The sequence below is a fragment of the Macaca mulatta genome, chromosome 14 (assembly GCF_049350105.2).
Source record: "Macaca mulatta isolate MMU2019108-1 chromosome 14, T2T-MMU8v2.0, whole genome shotgun sequence".
Lineage (NCBI taxonomy): Eukaryota > Metazoa > Chordata > Mammalia > Primates > Cercopithecidae > Macaca > Macaca mulatta.
The window spans coordinates 30,914,470-30,938,656 of NC_133419.1; the positions used below are offsets into that span (position 1 = coordinate 30,914,470).

General features: G+C 47.0%; 1 protein-coding gene and 1 pseudogene across 1 annotated transcript in view; both read left to right on the forward strand.

Moving 5' to 3' along the window:
• Window positions 1–431: 431 nt before the first annotated feature.
• Window positions 432–24,187, forward strand: part of ABTB2 (ankyrin repeat and BTB domain containing 2) — a 213,959-nt gene continuing 190,203 nt past the window's right edge. The window contains exon 1 of the mRNA XM_015114548.3: window positions 432–1,721. Within this exon, the coding sequence (XP_014970034.2) occupies window positions 839–1,721 (883 nt within the window). The 5' untranslated portion in view covers window positions 432–838. The remainder of the gene's footprint in view (window positions 1,722–24,187) is intronic.
• Window positions 12,071–23,758, forward strand: LOC106993293 (cobalamin trafficking protein CblD pseudogene; annotated as a pseudogene).

Here is a 24,187-nt window from a genome sequence, read left to right on the forward strand (position 1 = left end):
CTATGGTTTCGACCGCTGCTTTCCCGTCTCCACCTCCACCTCCCAGTTCGCTGGCTCGCCCTTCCCCCTCCCCCACCCCACCCCCACCCCCCACCCCCCACCCCCCACCCCCCACCCCCCCAACCCACCCCCCACCCCCCCAACCCACCCCCCATCCCCCCAACCCACCCCCCACCCCCACCCCCCCACCCCCCATCCCCACCTCCATCTCCACCCCCATCCCAGCCGCGTGCCCGGCCCTCCGCCTCCAGCCCCGCCTCCGCCGCCGCGGGGTTTCACCCAAGGCAAAGTGAAATCTGCATAGTGACCGCCCCCTCGAAGATCATTGGTGCATCCCCGCCCATCGCGGCCGGTGATTGGTGAGCTGCCCGAGGTTATTTGCATGTCGGACGCAGCCTGGTACCCAGCTGTGCCGCCGGCCGGCGCCGAGCAGAAGTTTGCCGAGCGCTTTCTCGCCGGCTGGTCCCGGACTCGCGCTGCGCCCTGCGCCCTTCGCCGCCGCCCTGTTCTCCCGGGAGTCCTTCTCTGTGGAGGACTGACGCTCCGCTTGTGGGAATTAGAGGTAGACAAGGGGGAGTGCCGAGGGGGAGCGGCGAGGATCTTTCCAGTGACAGCTTCGAGTCGGGACGCCAGGAGCGTGGGGCTCCGGCTGGCCACGGATCTCGCCCGCCTTCCCGCGGCCTCCGGGCTGGCAATGCGGCCGCCGAGCCCCGCGGCACAGAGAGGAAAGAGGGTGGCTCGGAGAGCCTAGAGCTTGTTTCTGCCCACTTGGGGAAGAGCGCATGGAGTTGTGAGCGCCCCTCGCTCGCTCGGCGACGCCGCCCGCGGCAGGCTCCCCATGGCCGGGACGTACAGCTCGACTCTGAAGACGCTGGAGGACTTGACCTTGGACTCCGGGTATGGGGCCGGGGACTCGTGCCGCTCGCTCAGCCTCTCGTCCTCCAAGTCCAACTCGCAGGCGCTCAACTCTTCGGCGCAGCAGCACCGCGGGGCGGCCTGGTGGTGCTACTCCGGCTCCATGAACAGCCGCCACAACAGCTGGGACACGGTGAACACGGTGCTGCCCGAGGACCCCGAAGTGGCCGACCTCTTCTCGCGCTGCCCGCGGCTCCCGGAGCTGGAGGAGTTCCCCTGGACCGAGGGAGACGTGGCCCGGGTGCTCCGCAAAGGTGCGGGCGGTCGGCGGCTGCCCCAGTTCTCCGCCGAGGCGGTGAGGCGCCTGGCCGGGCTGCTCCGTAGGGCTCTGATCCGCGTGGCCCGCGAGGCGCAGCGCCTGAGCGTGCTGCACGCCAAGTGCACCCGCTTTGAGGTGCAGAGCGCCGTGCGCCTGGTGCACAGCTGGGCTCTGGCGGAGAGCTGCGCGCTGGCAGCCGTCAAGGCGCTGTCCCTGTACAGCATGAGCGCCGGAGACGGGCTGCGCCGGGGCAAGTCCGCGCGCTGCGGCCTCACCTTCTCAGTGGGCCGCTTTTTCCGCTGGATGGTGGACACCCGAATCTCCGTACGCATCCATGAGTACGCGGCCATCTCGCTCACCGCCTGTATGGAGAACCTGGTGGAGGAGATCCGAGCCAGGGTGATGGCCAGCCAGAGCCCTGATGGCGGAGGGGCCGGAGGCGGGGAGGTGTCTGCTGAGGCCCTGGAGATGGTCATCAACAACGACGCCGAGCTCTGGGGCGTCTTGCAGCCCTATGAGCATCTCATCTGCGGCAAGAACGCCAATGGTAAGCGCGCGGGCCTCGGACTGGCAGACTGGGTAGGCAAGAAATCCCGCCCTGGGCTACTGGGGGAGTGAATTTCCTGAGACAAAGCTGGTGGCTGTGCCAGTACTTTGGGAGAAAGCGTTGGGTCTGAGGATAGGGTTCATTAAATGTCACTTGTCAGAGATTGTTCTAAGGGTAACTGACTTTTGGAGGGCAAACTCGTGAATGATCTACATCCTGTGCTGCGTGGCATTGTTACTATCTGCGGGCCGTTCATTGATTGGGTGAGATTGAATCTCTTGACCAAGCCATTCCTGAACCTCTCTTGAAGTGAAACTTACTGCCCCGTGGCTCTTTGCCGTGCTTAACTAGATCTCTAGTTGCTGTCTTTTCCCAACAGCTGGGCAGATTGACTGATTCTGCCCCCTAGTTTTCCCCAGCCCAATAGCAGCAGCCAAAGGGTCCCAGCTTAAAGACCTGAGCCTTGGATAAGTGAGATGAGGGGAGGGGAGTGGGAAGCCCGAGATCTGGCGCTGCGCCTTGTGCTTTGCTGGGCTGAAGGATGCTGTCAGGCGCTAGAGGGGTGGTGGCGCGCTCTTAACTATATGTGCCCAGGAATGATGAAACCTGGGGACCCCCGATTCCCCTTCCCGGAAGGGTACAGGTTGTCTCCTGGGACCTGATTTTCCAAGCTGTCACCAACCAAGTGAGCCATTGCTTAAAACCTTGCATTGTATTAAATGTTCTTTCCTGAAAAGAGTGATGGCCCATCAGGGGGAAGAGATCCAGGGATAGGTAACGGCTTGGGGTCAAGTCTGGGAAAGGAACCATTGGGTGGTTGCACTTCTCTGAAGATGGCATGGATTTAGTGCAAAGGATGGAAGCAAAGCACTTGACCTTTTCCCTGACAATGTTAGGGGGTGTGACATTGCATTCAACTCCAAACTACCTACAATACTTCAGTTTCAGGAATCAGCACCATAAACTGTTCAGAATGGTATTATGGTTAAACAGTCTTACAATCTGATTGGAAGGCCACCTGGGGGGCAGCTTTCACTGGCAAATAAGCAGGCAGTGGTAGAGGTCAGGTGGGGACTGGAAAGGGATAAAAGAAGTCAAAACGTGGTTTAACATAATCATAATAGCTGAAATGTAAAATAACACTTAATGTGTCATCATTGTTCTTAGCACTTTAACTCAAGTACTCCTAGCAAGCCTATTAGGTAGGTACTTACTGTTTAGTATTATGCCCATTTTACAGATAAGGAAACCAAGGTTCCCAGAAGTTATATAATCTGCCCAACATTACATAGATGTTAAATGGCAAAACTGGAATTTGAATCCGGTTTGAATACAGGTAGGCCCCTTTAAGGTTTTAGCCGCTGGTGGAGAAGCAGCAGCTTTGTTTTTCTGGGGGTTTGTTGTTGTTGTTGTTGTTGTTGTTGTTTGTTTTTCCTACTGAACTGTAGCTCTCAGATCTTATGCTTTGTTTTTGATTGGTCCAGTTTTCAAGGAGAACAGTTGACATGTTAGGACCATTTTGAAGATACTCTGTACCAAGCATGGGTTACTTTGACATTATTGGTTTTGTTCTTAAATTCTGACACTGCCAAAGGAGATGCCAGGAATTGAAGAGCATCTGCTTCTTAATTTTCTTCCTCTTAGGTCAGAGCTAAGGTCAGTCCCGAATCTCAGTTGATGATGTCACAGCTGCTTGTTGTGCCTCACCCTCCAGGTTTGTGGCATCAACGCTGGGAACAGCAGCTCCAGGGCAGGAAGTGGAGGGCCAGGGGATTTCCATCCAGTGGTCATAACTGAGGGAAAGAGTTCAGTACTTTTGGCTAAGCGGAGGCCCAAACTGAACTCAAAGAAGTAAAGGCTCGTAGAAAAGACTGAAGACCTAACCCTATAAGCCAAACAAGAATAAGGGTGGAACCGTAGATGCAAAACAAAACAAAAAACATATCTTTCATGCAGAACAGGTGCATTGAGAAGCTTCTCCCAGCTTTTCTAACTGCAAATTGAAGCAAGGAAGACCATCTCCCTGCCCAGGACACCCTGAAGATGCGAAGTGGCCTGAAGCTGCTAGAAAACAGATTCCTTCTGCTAAAGGGCTTCCAATAAAAGAACTATTCCTTATCTAGGGTCAGCATTCCTTGGGATTTCCTTTATAAGTTGGTCTTTTGACCACCGCCTCCACCCACCCCCCGCCTTTTGTTTTTTTAAGATAGAAACAGGGTTTCGCTATGTTGCCCAGGCTGGTTTCAAACTCCTGGGCTCAAGCAGTCCTCCTGCCTCGGCCTCTCAAAATGTTGGGATTACAGGCGCGAGCCACCCCACCCAGCCACGACCCCATGTTTTAACCTTCTCCTTGCCCCCTCCCCTTTCCAAACAATCCTCCTTAATCCTTGGTAGTCAAGACAGCAGGATTCTCTGTGGCAGACAACAAAGCTCCCTGGATGCTCAGAGCCAAAGTGTCTCCCTCTGTACATTCTCAGGTCTCCAGGGAACTCTCTTGCAGGCGAGGTGACCATTCACTTCCACTTAGCAACTGGATGCTCATTTTTTATACATGAAAACCGGGGGGTGGCCACATTAAACAATAACCAGGCTGATTTATTAAGTCCCTTTAGACAAAGTAAAATGAATGTTTAGTAAAGGGGCAATGAATTACTTATGCCTGAAAGCTGGTTCAGAGGGAAGCATAAACTGCTTAGGAACAAAATGGAGTGGTCCAAACCTTTGTTATATTAAAATTACCCCAAGGCCAGCAAGGTTACAGTTTACACAGCTGAAGACCAACTGGGGAATGACTGCGTATGGGAGGGAGAGTGCTGGTTAGAATTCTTGTCCTGCTGGTCTTCCCTTTAAATTATATATTTATTGTTGTTATGCCTGCTAATTATACAGCATGGGCACACGCATTTGACTCAGCTATATAGGGCTTTTAAACTTAATGTCTTCCAACCAAGAATTTAAGGGCCCTAATCCATCTATTCCTGTCCATTACTCAGAATGCAGGACAAATATGGTTTTGCTCAGCACAAGATGGGTAATAAAAGTTCTGCAGTGTTTATAAAACATGATCCCAGCTCTGTAGAGCAGCAGGAGTTATATATTGTTGTTCATTTGGTATTGATGTCCCCAATCCCATGGCAATGCCATTAAATGATGATATCTTCATGACTTCCTTACGGGAGGTAGAGAAACCAATTTAATAGAGTAGTATTTATGAACAGGGAGTTTGCAGAAAATAGAAACTTTTTGCGTCCACGTGTCTCCCTCCCTACTCTCCTCTCTCTGCTCTCTCCCTCCCCTCCCCCATCACTCCCCATATGTGAGTTTGATGCTGAGCATCACTACTAGGTTTCTTCTTGGTCATTTTTCTTACTAAGCGTTTGTGAGTGTGGCGTTTTAGAAAATCCTCCTCAATTTCTAGATTCTTGATTAAGTGATAGGATATTGGTGAGAATATCCTTGCTCCAAAGAATTACCCAGGGTGTACAAAAGGATTGCTCTCGCCTAGTGGTAACATGCACAAGATTCACCACGAGGGTTTGAAGCCTACCTTTGCCATTTTTAAAATTTTATTTTGTTATTTGTTTATTTATTTTGAGACAGGGTCTTGCTGTGTCGCCCAGGCTGGAGTGCAGTGGTACAATCATAGTTCACTGCAACCGTGAACTCCTGGGTTCTAAGGGATCCTCCTGCCTCAGCCTCCCAAGTAGCTGGGACTGTAGGCACATGCCACCACACCCAGCTAATTTTTTTAATTTTATTTTTGTAGAGACGGGGTCTTGCTATGTTGCCCAGGCTGGCCTTAAACTCCTGGGCTCAAGCGATTCTCCAGCTTCAGCCTCCCAGAGTGCTGGGATTACAGGCATGACCCATCAGGACTGGCCATACATACCTTTGCCATTCACATGAGCGGCCTGGCGCAATTTTCTTAACCATTCTAACCTTCAATTTTGTCATCTGCATAATGGGAACTAGTAAGAGCATCTAGCTTATATGGTTGGTATGAGAATTAAATGAGACAATAGATTTAAAGATCTTAGCACATAGTAAATGTTCAATAAATAGTAAATTCATTCAACAATTATTGAGCACTGACCCTGTACCCACCACTGTTAAAAGTGCTGTGGACTAAGTGATGAGCAAGAAGAAAAGCTGTCCTCTCATGAAGTTTATAATCCAGTGGAGGAAATGAGAAAACGTGAATAAGTAAGGATTTTCTCTTCGTAGTGAATGTTGTTTAAAATATATTTTTTTTTAAAGGGCAGGGTAATGGGATGGTGTGACGGGGCTAATTTAAATGACAGTCAAGGAATGCTTCTCTGAAGGTTTATTAGTAATCGCCAGTAACATCAATACTGCTAAGGACCTTTAGGCCAAAAATAGTGACTGAGGACTTTTCTGAATGATTCAGTTATTCACCAGCTGAGAGAAGTCTCAACATCTCACTTAGCGCTGATAAAGAAAAGGGCTGCGTGTAGAGCAGGGATAAAACCTCTTTGGGTTGTAGGATTTATTTAGCGATGAGATTTAGGATGAATTTCTACTGAGAGAATCAGCTGAAGCAGCAAGAGTTGATTGGGCTTCTTACGTGTTGTTTAATCGCTTTCCACACCTGCGTAGTCTGAAGGATGAAGGCAGCTTCCCATCTCTTTAACCATTTTCTTAAAGCCAAGAGAGTTGGTAAAACTGAAACAGAGCAAGCTTTGGAAACGAAATTTTTTTTTTCTTGCATGCCTGAGAAGGGCAACCCTGGCCTTAAGTAGTAAGAGGAACAAGGTAGAGTTGTTCCACTTGCTCCTTCTGAAAGCTCTACCTGACTCCCCGAACTGGAAGAGTCACCCCTTTGTGATGTTTCCTTAGCACCCAGGGCATATTCTTAAATCATTTCCTGCTTATGTGTGTCTCTCCCATCCAACTGTGGACTCGTAGGCATTGTTGTCTTCCCTGTACCTCTCACAGTGTCTACAATACGTGCTCTATAAATGCTAGGCAAAGGATAGATCCTACCATACAGGTTTAAAGTTTGTACTTGAATTCCTTTGACACATCAGAAGAACCGTCCCCCATTTCTACCAAGGCAGAAAATTTCCAAGTTGTTCTTAATGCACAGAGTCAGCATTTTGGGGCTACCTTCAACCTTTGGGTACTCTGATTTCTAGCAGGGTTCCCAAGTCTGGCTTTGATGTGCAAGATGTGAGCTGGGGGAGTTTTCAGGTTAGGAGAATGTCTTCAGTGTATGATACCCAAAGAGGAAGGGCTTCACAACAGACGTCTAGTAGAGCAGGCTTCAGATAAGTCAACAGGATTGAGTTGAAAGCTTCTTTAAGAATGGAAATACCGGCCCGGCGTGGTGGCTCATGCCTGTAATCCCAGCACTTTGGGAGGCCGAGGCGGGCGGATCACGAGGTCAGGAGATCAAGACCACAGTGAAACCCCGTCTCTACTAAAAATACAAAAAATTAGCCGGGCGTGGTGGCGACGCCTGTAGTCCCAGCTACTCGGGAGGCTGAGGCAGGAGAATGGTGTGAACTCGGGAGGCGGAGCTTGCAGTGAGCAGAGATCCGGCCACTGCACTCCAGCCTGGGCGACAAAGCGAGACTCCGTCTCTAAAAATAAAAATAAAAATAAAAAAATAAGAATGGAAATACCAATCGCCCCCTTGCCAACAGAGCTGCCCCAGAGGACACTTTATGTTGATGACTGTTGCTCGGAAGAGTTTACATCTGTGTCCCACTCCGTCTGCCTCCGGTCTGAGGATTGAACCAAGGTAATCAATTGCCAAGACATTCCTGGGTTGGCATCCCAAGAATGGGAAGTTCTGAAACAAACCAGAGACACTTCGTTGCACATCCTCAGCTTTGTCCTTATCCCACCTCACCACCAGTATTCATCCTTTGTCCGACAGGACAGTGGGTAGATGCTTCGCCTCTATTTCTACTCTTCTGCAGCTGTAGTAGTAGGTCTGACTTTTCTGCAACACCTCACGCTTATTCTCGTCTGTGAGCTTTCTAGGTCCCCATAAGAATCCTGTGAATGTGTGTCCTTTCACTGAGAGGTCTCCGTGAGTCCAGAATTCACAGCTCAATAATAACTAAGCTCAATAATGACTAAGTCCCATTTTGCTCAAGCCCCAAGTCTGTGCTTTTCCTATAAAGAATTACAGAATCCAAGGTAGCAAATACAGGTCAGTACTTGGCTCCCTTCAAATGGCAGCTGGGTCAAACTCGTAGCAAGAACAACACTTGTTATAGGTCTTGTTTGTTAATGGCCTGTGATGTCCAGACACTTTACATTTGTTAGGCCAGTGAGTGTTCGTGACCACAGTGAAAGAGCAGGCACTGACACCCAGGGGTGTATCTTCCTCCAAAGGATGCTGTTACTCTGTTTAAATGCTGCTTGCTGGCTCTCCCCACCCTAAAGGTGCCATTGATTTTACAGAGCCGTTATTGCTGCTCCTGGGGGTGGAAGAAGGGGGCACACAGAGCTCTGCTGCCCAGGGAGAGCCTTTATAAGTGTCACCTGCTGGTGACCAATAAGCTCAGCTGAATAGAGAAGCTGCAGAGTCCACTGCGATGCTCTTCTAAAGGAGGGGTGAGTCAGCTCAGCAAAGGTGAATACATGAAGGAGGGAAGGCACCAAGAGGGATTTGAGTCTAAGTCACTGGTCTCGGGGAGCTTGGTGCACCTGTCCCGGAGTTGGCAGAAGAGCCTTTACGAAGCGGGCTTTGATTTCCTCCGAGTCCCCCATGGTGTCCAGCTGCTGACTCCATCTCAGTGTTTAAAGCACAGGGAGAGAATGAGTCAGCGATGTAGCAAAGTGCTGAAGGGCCCAGGCTTTGGTGTCTGAATTGAGTCCCAAATTGATTTGCCTCTTACTGACCTAGGCCTTCAAGCAAGTCACACTAAGTTTCTATTTCCTCTACCGTAAAATGAGAGGCTTATACACATGCGGTTGTGCCTTGTGCATACTCAGTGCCCTAGGATGTGAGAGATGCAGCCAGGCTTGCTGGTGAGAGCCAGCACGGGGTGGAGCTGCCTGGCTGTAATTCCTCATAACCTCACTTGGGAGCTGTGTGACCCTGGGCAACTTGTTTCACTTCCGTGCCTTAGTTTCTTCCTGGATCACAGGGCACTATTGACATTTTGGACTGGATCATGTTTTGTCACAGGGCTCTCTTGGGCGTTGTAGGATGCTTCATAGCCACCACCAGTTGAGGCCATCAAAAATGTCTCCAGACTTTTCCAGATGTTCCCTGGGGAGCAAATTCACCCTTGCTGTGAAACACCACTCTATAAGATAGGACTGAAAATAGTACCCAACTCATAGGATGGTTGTGAGGATTTCATAGTAGTCTCTGTGAGGAACTTTGTGTTATACCTGACACATAAAATATTCTAATTGTTTTTAACAAACTTGTGTTGGATGCAGTAATTGTGTTCATTTTTGCCAAAGTCTCTAGTGCAAGGAGGGTCATGACCCAGATCTCAGGGAGATGGGTATTACTCACAAGGCTTTCCTTGGTGGCTAACAGTTTGTTTGTGGAGGTAGGAGGAAGTTATGGAATCTGGAAAAAGCACCCTTGCACCTTGCTCAGTTGCAGCTCAATGGTCCCCAACAACAAGTGGTCTGGCAGTGGGCAAAGAGATCAGATCTCTCCCTCTGAGCTCAGGCCCACCTCTGCCAGAATGACAGCGACAGTGCACATTCAAAGCTCCAGGCCCCCAGAGAGAAATTCTGCTGTGGATATTGGACCCTGCTTGTGGCAGCCGCCAAATCCTCAGCCACAGATCATAGCAGGTGTTTTCTGTTTTGCTAGCCTGTCATGTAAACACACTTTGTGGTCTTCTTGCTTGTTTTAAAAAAGGCTTAAGTGGTTTTGCAGCTTTGGTTGTATACTTGGAGCTGCATGCAGGATTGGGAGGAGTGACATAAGGAACACAGCCCAAGTACTCCCAAGGAATGCCACGCCAGCATTATTAATCAGCTGCTCACTGAGTGCCAGCTACATCCGAGGCAATGGAGACAGATTAGCAGGGGACAAGAATCTTGCCTGTTCAGAGTTTAGAAGCATTCAGAATCTAGTAGGGAAAGCAAAGCATATGTACAGATAGTTACAAAGAAGTTTGTAATCACTGCCTTCAAACAAAGAGGGGAGCAATGGCAATAGACTCCACTGTCTAGTCTACATTGCTGGTTCCCCATCGTGGGTGCTTTTCAGGAGCTGTTTCATTTAATCCTCCCAGCCCCTCTGGAAGGTAGATATAACTTCCGTCCCATAGCTGGGGACCTTAAAGGTTCTGGTGATTAGAAAGCTTAAAGGGAAGAGATGACTCCTGGCTGGCTGCGTGGAAGGAAGTCAGGGTTTCTTTGTGGAGGATGTGGCAGGTGTGCCAGTGATTTGGGCAGGTAGAGCTGCAACTGCGGAGGCGGAAAGGGATGCAGAGCCTCCAGAGGCTTCCAGGCAGAGGGAACAGTGTGAGCAAAGACCTGGAAGCCAACGCGTATGTGTTGGAGAACAGCAAGTTCTCCTGTTTGGGTGGAAGGTTCAGATACATGACAAGCAGGAACAGTGGAGATAACACAGGAAAAAGGAAAGCTTTCCCACATCTTTTATCCAGATGTTAAGAAGCCTGCCAGAGTACAGGACGAGAGTTTTCCAAAACTTATTTTCATAATTCAGAAATTGAGTGTGTCTTCTCCCTAGCTCATCTTAACCATGGCCTCAGACCTCCAATTACTCCTCTTGGTGATTGAAAGCTTGACCTCAAAAATGCACCCGTCTGCTGTCCTAGCAGTAAAAGCATTAAAAGAACCTTAACCGAGCAAACTTGGGTTGAGAGAGGATGAAGAACAAGGCTTTTATCAACCCTTCTTTTCTTGTTGAATTTGGCTCTGACTTTGCATTTCTTCCATGGCCCTGAACGTAGCATTTCAGTCCAAAGCAATCCCAGTACAGAATGAAGGTCAAGACTGGCAAACGTGTTAAATGAGGCCATTGGATTGACTCTTGCCAAAGCAGGATTCTTAATTGTGGAAGGAGAGAGCAGCATAAAACAGGGTGAGAGAAGATGGTCCCAGAACTTTTTTTGTTTTTTGCTTTTAAGTCTGACTGATATTTACAATATTCAACTTCCAGTTTAGGGTTTATTATTTTGGACAATGAAAGCTCAATTCTCAGAGATGCTGACATTTTAATTCTTAGTTAATGTGTTTCCAGAGCATTGATAATAAAGATTTCAAGCATATTAAGTGCTTAATATTGTGGAACCACCTTATAGCTAATTGTCATCTGAATTGGAGTCCCTAAGGTGCAGCTGAATTCTGCTGACAATAATAAAATGTGATAGGTCATCAATGGCTTAGCTAATAACTCAGGTGTTGGTCTTTTTTGTGACTCCAGTGTCATGAAGGGAAGGAATTTTCTTGTCACTTGACAAAGAGAAACGTCATGAACATATTGCAAAAATACATACACAGTCATTTGTAGTGACTTGAGGCCCATAGTTCTCTTTCTTTACTTTTTTTTTTTTTTTTTTTTTTGACACGAAGTCTCACTCTGCCAGCCAGGTTGGAGTGCAGTGGTGTGATCTCAGCTCACTGCAGCCTCCACCTCCCAGGTTCAAGCAATTCTCCTGCCTCAGCCTCTCAATTAGCTGAGATTATAGGCAGGTGCCACCACACCTGGCTAATTTTCAAATTTTCAGTAGAGACAGCGTTTTACTATGTTGGCCAGGCTGGTCTCGAACTCCTGACCTCAAGTGATCTGCCCGCCTTGGCCTCCCAAAGTGCTGGGATTACAGGTGTGGCCACTGTGCCTGGCCCATGGTTTGCTTTCTAAAAGTAAGCTGAGGAGAGTCAGGCCCATGATGGAAAAATTAAATAGGAAAACTAAACTTGGAAGTCTGGACCTATAAGGTTAGAGTTGACAAGACATTAAACTGGACCTCAAAGAGTTTGAAATGGGCCTCTCAGTGCATGAAAACCCTCCCTACAGTTGAAGCCAAGCTTTTATTGAAACTTTTACAACTTTTTTTAGTCTGTACCTTTAAAAATATGAAAATTAGTATTTGCTATGAGGAGAGCTATTAATAAACACAAGCCTGAGGCTCACATACCAAGCGGGTGTACATGCACAAGCATCCGGAACAATCCAGTACAGAGATGTGAGGATTTGGATCCAGAAAATCCTGGGGTAGAGCTTGCCCTGTCTGTGACCTGGCGTGAATCCTTCCATCTCTTGGATCTGTTTCCTTATCTGTGGTGTGGAGAGGTGGAACTCGATTCCCCAAGGGCCTTTCTGTCTCCGATAATGTTTCTAGATCCCACATGGACACTGTGCAGTCATTTTCCTAATGTCGAGCCCTAGAATTAGTATCCTTGGGAAAGAAACAGCCCAGGATGGTGCTGGACGAGCTCTCCGAAGACCTGGCTTGGTAATAGGGCTGGACACTGTCTTTTTAATATTAAGATTAACTGCGATTACTGTACTTGGGGGTTTTCCTGTGCCCCTTTCCCCAGAAAAATGAGTGCTACATGCTTTTGACCGACCTCATGCTTCAGTGCTTGACAGCTGCGTCCAGGCCCTGGCAGGCCGGCACTGTGGTGAGATCCAGCTCCGAGGTGACTTCATACAGCCTGTGCTTGAAGCCTGCCTACCCAGACTTGGGTATTTATAGCAGGGGAGCAGCTAGAAAAAAAAAAATTAAATATGCTACACCCTTCTTTATACGATGTGGGACAGAGACAGGCATTGTGAGGAATTTCGAAGGCAGAGCTGTATAATCCAGCAGGATATTTTTAAATGCTGTTTGTTGCCGTTGGCAGGGCCGGTGTTTCAAAGAGGAGGGAAAAAGAGTAACTGAGGATGACAGGCTGCCAGGAATGCTGAAGGCCGAGACATGGAGCTCCATGCTCCGAGGTACACAGGCTCTGAACCCTGATCTACTTCACAGTCACATAGCTTGAACGGGGCTTGGGCAGGTCAGTATGAGAGGCTAGGGAAATGGGGTGGCTTGCCTGTCTCTCTTCCCCAACCAGCCCATCCACCCTTCAGATCCCAAGTTGAAAATCGATGAAACCTTCTGGACAGGCAGAATATACGGCAAAAAAAAAAAAAAAGAGTTGCTTTTGTGAAAGCCAGGGACCTGGTTTTTTCTTCTTCAACCCATCTCGGCAGCTGAGTAATTAAAGTCATACATGGGGACACAATTTGGAAGCAAGTTGCTTGCAGCTGTTCTTCTGGACTTAATCAGCTTGAGTACCAGCTGGGCAGGCCAGGACTATGCTGGGACCCAATTCAGTAGCAGGTGAGAAGGCCTTAGGGGTAGGGCTGCCTCTGAGAAGGCATTGCAACGTCCCCCACCTGTCCAATGGGTGCTTGTAAAGTATCCTAACTAGTGTTTTCTACCACCACAAACACTGTTCTTTGAGGAGACAAATGATGTTGGAGGGGGTGGGGAGTCTGAGGACTGGGTAGGGGAGAGGCCGGGAGTTCTGTTTGGGGTACATCCATTTGTTCATCCAACAAATATTTATTGAGGACTGTGTACTGAGCACTGTTCCAGGAGCTGGTGATGCAACAAATAAATAAAAGGGGCCTGAAGGAGGGCAGGGTGCAGTCCCTGTGGATAACGAGGCAGAGCGAGGGGAATCACATGAGGCCAGCCTGGCTGGAGAAGACAGCTCCAGGCAGAGGGAATAGCAAACGTTCCTGGTGGGTTCGAGGAGCACCAAGGAGAAGCTCCTTGCATGTGGCTGGGGTGAGTGAAGCAGGAGATGTGGTTGGGAGAGGAAATGGTGGGGTGGTTAGTGGGGTAGACCATTGGGTAATCATTCATTGACTTTTAGTTCTGAGTAAGCTGAAAGGCATTGGAGGGACTCAAGCGCAGAGTGACTTGATCTGATTTGTATTTCCGCAAGGTCACTCTCTCTATTGTGTTGGAAATTGACTTTAGTATCAAGTGTGGAAGCAGCAGGACCAGCCACTGGCATTTGCCAACAGCTTGGATGTGTGAGGTATAAGAGCGGAATCAAGGGTGACACCAAGTTGCTATGGTCTGAGCAACTGGAAGGAGAGAGTGACCATTGACGGAAGTGGGGAAAGCGATGTATGGAAGAAGCAGGACTGCAGCAAAGATCCCAGTGTGGTTTTAGTTGTCTGTCTCAAGTCACATACAGATATCAAATAGGTTGGGCTGGGCACAGTGACTCACACCTGTAATCCTAGCCCCTTGGGAGGCCGAGGCAGGTGGATGGCTTGAGTCCAGGAGTTCGAGATCAGACCAGGCAACACAGTCAAGCCTTTGTTTCTACAAAAAAATACAAAAACTAGCTAGGTATAATGGCACACATCTGTGATCCCGGCTACTTGGGAGGCTGAGGTGAGAGGATTGCTTAAGCCCAGGAGGCAGAGGCTGCAGTAAGCCAGTATCACACCACTGCACTCCAGCCTGGGCAACAGAGTGAGACCCTGTCTCCAAAAAAAAAATAGGAAGTTGGCTGGGAGACAGGCCACCTTGAAGTTCATTAGTCATATGATGGATTGAAACATCGCCCTTCTTTGCCCTTCCAGAGGGTGGGCTCATTATAGCAGGGCTGCATAGAGATTCAGACAATAGAGATTTAATTTTCAGTCTTACAATCTTTGGCTGATGGCCATAAGAGCCCCTAAATTTTGCTTTCCAGCTTTTTTATAGGCAGCCAGCAGCCTTTAATAAAGATCATCAACTCTGTTGTTTCCTGTCATTAAAATGGGGCCTGTTTAATTAGTCCTATTGTTCTGTGGATCATTGTGACTTTGCGTCTGTGTCCTTCAATGCTGGGAAAGCAAGACTCCATTTTTCAGGCAGCTTTGGATTCCTGGAGGTCAAGTCTGGGTCTAAAATTTGGCCAGAAAAAGAACGCTCTTAGGTGATTTGAGAAGGCATGGGGCCTGGAGTGGTGTCTGAATGGTTTGGGAGTGTCCAAGTGCCTGTTGGATGCTTTGACCTCTGCTTCTCAGCAGGGGCAGGGTGCACAGGGGGTCTAAGAGATGGGGTCTGAAGGAGTTGTCACTGTCTGATTGCCAGCTAGATAGCTGGTGTCTCTGCCCTCAGTTTTCCTCTTCTGTTAAATGGGGTTGCCATAGTTTCTAGCTCATAAGGTTGTTGTTTCAGTGATTTTCAATCCTAGATTCACATTAGTATTACTTGGATAGCTTAAAAATAAAAGTGTCTGCCAGGTGTGGTGGCTCAAGCCTGTAATCCCAACACTTTGGGAGGCCAAAGCAGGCAGATCACCTGAGGTCAGTAGTTCGCAACCAGCTTGGCCAACATGGTGAAACCCATCTCTACTAAAAATACGAAAATGAGGCAGGTGTGGTGGCAGGCACCTGTAATCCCAGCTACTTGGGAGGCTGAGACAGGAGAACTACTTGACCCTGGGAGGCGGAGGTTGCAGTGAGCGCAGATCACACCACTGTACTCCAGCCTGAGCAATAGAGCAAGACTCCGTCTCAAAAGAAAAAAAGTGAGTGTATGTGTGTCTGTCTGTCTTAAGGCCCTACCTCCAGATATTCTGAAATAAATGGTCTGGCATGAGGCCCAGACCATGTGGGTAGCATTCCTGGGAGAGCCTGGTATGTAGTGAGGATGCAGACATTAACTATTATTAGTGGTAAAAGATCCTTGTTCTGGAGTATGTCTTTTTGCCCCACCTAGGATGGTGACTTTCCTTTACTTCACAGCCACAGCGGCTTTGGCTCACTCATCTGGAGGGATCACCAAAGAACACTCCAGAGAAGCTTGAATTGTTAGGTTTACATGAAAAAGGCAGGGCTAGATCTAAAATGGGAGCAACATATTAGCCCAGAGTGGTGGCGCACACCTGTAATCCCAGCTACTCGGGAGGCTGAGGCAGCAGGATCACTTGAACCCAGGATGCAGAGGTTGCAGTGAGCTAAGATCGCACTACTGCCCTCCAGCCTGGGCGACAGAGTGAGACTCCATCTCAAAAAATGAATGAATGAATAAATAAATGAAATGGGAGTGACACCATATGGTATTATTTACCGCACTGGCAAATGAAGTGAATACTGTGATTCCCATCTTTAAGAGGAGGAAACAAAGTCACAGAGAGGTTCGGTAGCTTGCTCACGGTCATGCAGGTGACAAGTGGTGGAGACTGTAATCAAATCCAGGCAGCTTTACCCCTGATTCTCTACTCTTCAACCTTGCATGTTCCCTCCCCAGCCAGAGAAGCCAAGAGACTGAATTCTCAACTCTGATACCCAGCACAGACCTACCCTGGGTCAAACTTTTACAAAGCACCAGGCCCCGGCCCGTGTGCTTCACATGTATTATATCATGTGATTCTTACCATCATATATACTCTATTCCCATTTTGCTGCTGAAAAAACCGAGGCTCAGAGAAGTTCAGGTGACATAGCTAGTCAGTGACACAGCCGGGCTCTTTGAGCTCTGAAGTCCTCATTTGCCCTGTGGCCTCCTGACCTCAGGAGTGGCCTGGGTGGGGACAAAGCACATGCAGTGATTTCCTGAGCAAAGAAATGAATGGGTTGGCCCAAGAGGACAAGAGGAACTGAAGCGAGGCCAAAGCACCCCTCGCTGCGTCTCAACAACCAAGCTACCGGGGGGCTGAAAATAGTAACATCGCCCAGTGGGGTGGCCAGCCAGCTGGGCCTGAGACCTGTGGGGTAGGTATTTGTTTCTCTGCGTGTTTAAAGATAATACCCTATGAAGCACATTGCTTCTCTTCTGTTAGTGTGAATGAAATTGCCTCTGAAATGTTGTGTGTGTGGGTTGCTTAAAATAGCTCAAGAGGAAGAATGTTTGGAAGCTGTTAGCTCCTTGAGTCTATTTCCTTGATTTATGATACCTCGGAGAGTGTAGGACCTCTTCTTGTTTACCCTTCTGGCTTTTCCTTTCTACCATGTTTGAGTGTCCTTGTGTCATCATAAGCCAAAGGCATTTGTCACCAGAAAATGTAGCGACCTTTCCTAAGTAATTTAATGGGGGACGCTTTACACGTTTAATCTTTTTCCTTTAAAAGGGGGGAAAATGGGGAGAGGTCATTTGTTTTGGAAATGGCCATTTCTCTCTTCCAGCTGAAAACGTTCCAAGATCAGAGCAATGGCATTTACTTGGGAGTAAGAAAAATTTATTTTATTTTTCCTTTCACACTGAGGCCTGGCCTGGGAAGTCATGAGTTTTTGTAGAACTTTTTCATCTTGTGGTGCTCAGGAGACCTGACAAGCTGTGAGTGAGAGGAGCCACAGAGCTGCTCTGTTCAGTATGGCGGCCACTTGCCACATGTGTATATTTAAATGTATTAAAATTTAATAAGGTTAAAAAAAATCATTTCCTCAGTCATGCAAGTCACATTTCTTGTGCTCCCTCGTCATAAGTGGCGAGTGGCTACCATATTGGACAATGCAGATATAGAACATTTCCATCATCGCAGACAGTTCTGTGCAACAACACAGCCATTAGAGTGGGTCAGCGGTGGGTCACTTGGGGCCAGCTTTCTGGGTTTTCACAGGTCTAAAAATTTTAACCATTCCCCAGCTTCTCAGAAGCCCTCTGTTTGCAGAAACAAGAAGATTCATGGAAGTGGAGATTAAGGCCATTGATTCTTGTGGCTCTAACCTCTGGACCTTTGACACAAGGTTGGGTTTTATGATTTCCAAGCTGCATGGCCTCGGGCAAGTCACTTAGCCCCTCTCAAGTTGTTTCCTTGTCAGCGAAATGGTGTTTTTAAAAATACCTCCCAGGGATGATGTGACTATTTAAACAAAATAATAAAATGTATATAAAACAGTTAGCATAAGGCTTAACACATAGTAAGAACTTAGATGTGTTACAATGTTTTACCTGCATTTTCTTCTTCGAGCCACACAGTATCCTGCAGAGGTAGATGCAGTTGCTGATTTCAAGATGATGGAAGGGGCTTTGAGGAGTGCTATTGCTGCTATCACTGCCACCGTACTGTTGCTTGGTTCTGCTTTTTTCCTAGGCTTGGGTTCTGTGTTTTTCCTCTAAGGCTCATCTTTTCTACTGAGCTTGTTGATTGGCTTCTTGTCATAAATCAGAGGATGTTTGTTTGTTTGAACTAGGAGCTCTTCTGAGCCTTCATCCAGGGACTGTTTCTTCCACCATGGGAGGTGAGCTCTCTTCGGAGGTGTTTGCCTAAAGCTGGCCTATTGGTATCTACTTGGAAAGCTGCCACCAGGAAAGCTACTGCCGGAATCTGAGGCTCCTCGAAACTTGAGGTTAAAGTTTTTAGTGCTTCACATGCCCTGTGGTCCTTTGGCATCCTTTGCCATGAGGACTGAGTCTAACAGAGCCTTCAGTGAAATCTTAGCCAAGGGTGGCTTTGGGAGGAGTATCTTTGAGAAGAGTAGGACCAAGAGAGGCCTCTCTTGAGCTGGAGAAAGGATCCTTCTGAAAAGATATTTGGTCACACCTGGGTCCTGGGTTCGCACCTTGACTCCACCACTCACTTGGCTAGATCATGTAGCTAATTATTTAACTTTGCAATATCTCAATTTTCTCATCTGCAAAATAGAGATTATACTAAAACTACCTGGCAGCCTGGTTGTGCGAATTAAATGGGATGATGCTAAGTAAAGCATTCAGCCCAGCACATGGCAGGTAGCAGCCACCAGCTATGAGCTACTGTTGCCGTCTTCATCATTGTTGCTTCCCAGCAATGGCATTTGGTACATTTTTTTATGTGTTGTTCGCGTTTTCTCCTTGAGAATGTATTATCTGTCTAGTCAGAAAAAGCGACCCAGAAGGGGTTTAGTGTGTAAAGTGAGTGTCTAAGTTAAACTTGCATATTATGGACTCTATGTGGTCTTTTTATTCTTCCTTCTTCCCTTCCTTTTTTTTTTTTTTTTTTTTTTTTTGGAGGATAGTGGGGCTAAAAATTATGACTGTGCAGTTGTCATAAAGCATGACTGTGCAGTTGTCATTTTGGTACCCCACATGGTGACCAGCCTGCCGCCTTCCTGCTGGTTCCAGCTGTATAACAAGCACTACCCAATCAAACAGTATAATCAGAGCTGGATTATTTCTATAGGATTAATTTGTGGTGTGAAGTGCTCATGTATTTATGCAATTGCCACTCATTTGCCGGCATCCAAAATGTGCTAAATCTGCCACTAGTGATGAAATCCAAATAACTTGGAACCATATGTAGGGAATCCAGTAATTTTCATCACCATTGTTACAAGAGAGGAGTTTAAAGTGGGGGAATCCAAATGGCACCAAAAAATGATGATATCCCTACTTTCCAGGGATGGTTCTACTCAGAGAGGCACCAATCTCAAAGAGAAAACAGGAAGGACACAAGGCCAGGATATTGCATGACTGTGTTGCCATTGGTGTAACTGGGTCCTCACTGAGGGCCCCCCCTCCCCATGAACCACACCATCATCTTTTGTGAGACTTCTCTGGCACTGACAGATCACTCGTAGTTAATGGGTAACTCGGACTCTTCTTGCCAAATAGTTGCTTTGTTTGTCATCTGTGCTGTGGTCGCCTTCATTGTCCCCACAGCCCTTCAGGCCTCAGAAGGATGTGCTGTGGGGTGGGGTGTGGCAACCTGTAGCATAAGCCCACATACTTCTTCCCCTTTCCCTTAAGTCACTCCTTGCCGGAGCTGGCTGGTTGCAGAAACATCTTGAAGCACTTTAAAAATTGATTCTGGACTGGGTGCAGTGGCTCATACCTGTAATCCTAGCACTTTGGGAGGCCTAGGTGGGAGGATCACTTGTGGCCAGGCGTTCGAGACCAGCCTGGTCAACATGATGAGAAATGATGTTTTAAAAAATACCTCCCAGGGATGATGTGACTATTTAAACAAAATAGCAAAATGTATATAAAACAGTTCACATAAGGCTTGACACATAGTAAGAACTTAGATGTGTTACAATGTTTTACCTGCATTTTCTCCTTTGAACCACACAGTATCCTGCAGAGGTAGATACTGTTGCTGATTTCAAGATGATGGAGGGGGCTTTAGGGAGTGCTATTGCTACCCTCACTGCCACTGTTCCTGCTGTTGATATTCCTAGGCTATGGTTCTGCTTTTTTCCTCCAAGGCTGGTGAGACCCTGTCTCTCTATAAAAGTAATAGTAATAAATAAGTTTTTAAGATAAGATTCATATTCTGGAACCCACTCTGAATCTATTAAGTGAAAACCTATAAAAGTGGGGCTAAGACATCTGTTTTTTTGTTTTGTTTTGAGAGGGAGTCTCCCTCTGTCACCCAGGCTGGAGTACAGTGGCACGATCTCAGCTCACTGCAAGCCCTGCCCCTGTTCCAGCGATTCTTCCACCTCAGCCTCCCAAGAAGCTGGGACTACCCCCACGCCCAGCTAGTTTTTTGTTTGTTTGTTTGTTTTTGTTTTTGTTTTTGTTTTGTATTTTTAGTGGAGGTGGGGTTTCACCATGTTGGCCATGCTGGTCTCAAACTCCTGACCTCAAGTGATCCACCCGCCTCGGCCTCCCAAAGTGCCAGGGTTACAGGCGTGAGCCACCGTTCCTGGCCAGAACACCTGTTGTTGTTGTTTTTTGAGAAGTAGTCTCACTCTGTCGCCCAGACTGGAGTGCAGTGGTGCAATCTCAGCTCACTGCAACTTCCACCTCCTGAGTTCAAGCAATTCTCCTGCTTCAGCCTCCTGAGTAGCTGGGATTACAGGCGTGCGCCACCACATCCAGCTAATTTTTGTACTTTTAGTGGAGACGGGGTTTTGCCATGTTGGCCAGGCTGGTCTTGAACTCCTGACCTCAAGTGATCCACCCTCCTCAGCCTCCCAAAGAGCTGGGATCACAGGGGTGAGCCACCATGCCTGGCCAACATTTGTATTTTTAAAGCAGCTCTTGTGGCAATTCCAGATAAACGGGCAGGTTTGTGAATTCCATCTACATCACTGGGAGGTGGGTTTTATTCTGCGCTCCCCTCAGAGTATATATGGGGCAAAGGACCCTCTTGACGATGTACAGTATGGGAAAGGCCGGGCAGAGAGCAGGCTGATCTTTAAGGATCTTCTCTGTGGGTGGTAAGGTGGAGATCATGGTTAGGGTGATTTGAATAGGGGGAGGTGGGGAGAGGTGTTAGAAAAGATGACCAATGTTTATTGGATGCTCTGTCATTTAATCTTTCCAACCAAATATGATGAGTTGGTGGTGATAAAAATACAGGTTGATATTTGCCAAATGCCTACTATGAGGTGACCAGGACACTAGTGATTTGTATGCAGTATCTTGTGGAATCCTCACTACAGCCTATGAGCTGTAGGTCACATTATTTATCCTCATTTTACAAATGAGGAAACCGAGGCCTTGAGATAGTTGAAATGTCTTGCTCGAGGTCGCACATACACAGCAAGTAGCAGAGCCAGCATTTGAGATTAGTACTGTCAGACTTCAAAGCCCACGTTTTCCATGCTGAAAGTTTTAATCAAAAGCATGAGGCTATTGGGTCAAATAAGAATCCTGCATTATAAGTAACAGTGTCAGAATTTTTTTGAGAAAGCTGCTTGTGCCATCTTTCCTCAAGGTACTGCCCTTTGGCCCTTCCAGTCCTGGCTTTGAGAACCTTGTTATTTCCTCAGGCTGAGACCAGCCGCCAGTCAGCTGTGCCCGTCCTTGAGGCTGTCCATGTTATGGTCTGCTCTTCTTCCTCCTCAACCCCTGCCTCCTTCCCTGTACAGCCCCTGCATGCAACTCTTCTCCCCAGACAGAGGCCCAGAATCGGGGCCTTCCTTAACAAATAAGCCAGGTTCCAGGAGTGCTGCAGTTACCACCCAGGTGCAAGCCCAGCACAGGCCTCCTCTCAGCCAGCACTCGTCCGAATCCACTCACCCACTCAGGTGGTTGTCCTCCTCGGTGAACTGGGAAGCAGTAGGGCCTTGTGATTGATGGTGTGGATATGAAGCTGGACCGCCTGGGTTCAAATCTTGGATCCACTTCTTCTTTGCTTCCACAAATTGCAATCCACAAATTGCTTCATATCTCGGTGCCTCAGTTTACTTGTCTGTAAGATACTTACCTCATATGTTTACTTGTCTGTAAGATGCTTACCTCATATGATAGTTGTGGACAAGATTACATGAAGTACACCTCCTAAAATGCTTGGAACAGGGCCTGGCGCATGAGTCTCCAGTATGTTAGTCATGATGATGGTGATGATGATTACCAGTTGGGGGGTTAGCTCTGGCTACCCTTCCCTTGGCATGGGGAGGGAGTCCACCCATATGTGAGCATTAACCCTGAGTCTTACAGTAGGGAAATAAGGGCTTTGGAAGCAAACCTGGGTCTAACTCCAGGTAAGCCGCTTTGTTTTTGGTTTTGGTTTTTGGTTTTGGTTTTGGTTTTGAGACAGGCCCTCCCTCTGTCGCCTAGGCTGGAGTATAGTGGTGCAATCATGGCTCATGACAACCTCAGACTCCTGACCTCAAGTGGTCTTTCCACCTCAGCCTCCCAAATAGCTGGGACAACAGGCACAAGTCACCATGCCCAGATAATTTTTTAAAATTTTTTAAAAATTTTTTGTAGAGATAAGATCTCACTATGTTGGCCAGGCTAGTCTTGAACTCCTGGCCTCAAGCAATCCTTCTGCCTCAGCTTCCCAAAACGCTGTGCCTGGTCTGGCTGCTTTTTTAATGTGATGCTGGGCGAGTACCTCAACCTATTTGTTTTTTAATCTATAAACTGGGAATGACAGCAGTACCTGCCTTATGGGGTTGTAAAGGTGAAATGCAAAAGTGTAAACAATGCTTCTCATAAGGTGCATGGGCTCAGCTGACATTGAATGAATAGGAGGAAAAATGTGAGTTGAATAAGCTTTAGTAATAAGTGAAAAAAAGTAAGCTCAAAATATTATATACAGCATGATACAACGTAGATAAAGTCAAAAACAAATATTGGATGGCAGGAATAGTCAGGTTCTGGGACAGCTGGAGACAGTGGTGGTTACTGGAATAACTTTACCAAAGGAAAGCTATTTAGTGAACTGTACTCTCCGGTAGAGTTGGCCAATGTGCTTTGTAACAGAGCCAGACTGGTTTCCTATCTCCCAGGACTTTGCTCTTCAGTTAAAACGTTGTCAATCCCAAAGACTTTTCAACTGCAGGATCATCAGGTTCAGATGAGTCTCACGTGGCCACTGCACCTCCAGATATATGCTCTCAAACCGTGTGGCCTGATGAAACTGTGGGACCATTTGGACCTCAAGATGAGAGGTTCCAGCTTCCTGGGAACGTAGGTTGTGATTGTCACCTCAATGGGACTGCTTCACAGAAGAAAAGCCTGGTTTCTAGCAGAAACTTCATCAAGTGAAAGACACGAGTTTGTGATGACACAATATGTGAATGAATTTCAGGGTAATGATGCACCTGTTGAACAAGAAATTAACAGTGCAGAAACTTAACTTTGAAAGTGCCAGAGTAGGGTGTGCAATACAAACATGTCCAGAATTGCGGCGAAAAGATTTTGAATCACTGTTTCCAGAAGTAGCTAATAGCAAAGTAATCATTCTGACTGTAACACAGAAAGCTAAGAATGATATGACTGTTTAGAGTGAAGAAGTAGAAACTGAAAGAGAAGTGCTCTTAGAAAAGTTCATCAATGCTGCTGAGGAAATTTGCTGTGCTCTTTTAGCTGAGGGATATTGGGCTGACTTTACTGACCCATCATTTGGTTTGGCATTTTTTGGACCATATACAAACAACACTCTTTTCGAAACCCTTGAATGCTAACAACATTTAGGATTCTGTTGATGACCTTGAATGCTATAAAGTGATTCATTATAGTCTCTGGGGTACCCGTGTAGTTGTAGGAAGCATCTTCACTAATGCAACACCAGACAGCCATATTATGAAGAAATTAAATGGAAATTAGCAAAAATGTCCATTCATGTGCTGTATTATTTGTATGTAATATTTGGGTTGATGTATAAATACCGTCAGACTAAAGTTTTTAAAATATACTTATTTCTAAGTATTTCAGCATTTATGAATTTACAACACTGGCAAGTGATTTAGGATTTTAAAATTGCAAATGTTCATTATTCATATCATTGAATACATGTTGAGCACATCCACATTGTATAGGATGTGGTAATTAGCTTGTAACCAGGGTATTATCTGTTATTGTTATTTCTCCCCTTTACTGGAAAAAGTCCTCAATTTTAAATACTTTCTTCCAAAAATAAATCACACATTTGGTTACGAAAAAAAAAAAACCCGAAATATTAAGATGTGCTGACGGAGTACATTACAGGCACAGTAAATACCATATAAGAGAGAAAGTGAGGAGATGGTAAACACAGATAACGGTTATGCGTCATGGGAAGAGGGAAAGGGAAGGATTAGGGGAGGGAGGGTCATATGGTTTAGATGCATGTAGATGGTTGCCAAGGCTCTAGCTTTTGTTTGGGAGTTGAGTTCACATTATAACTAATTA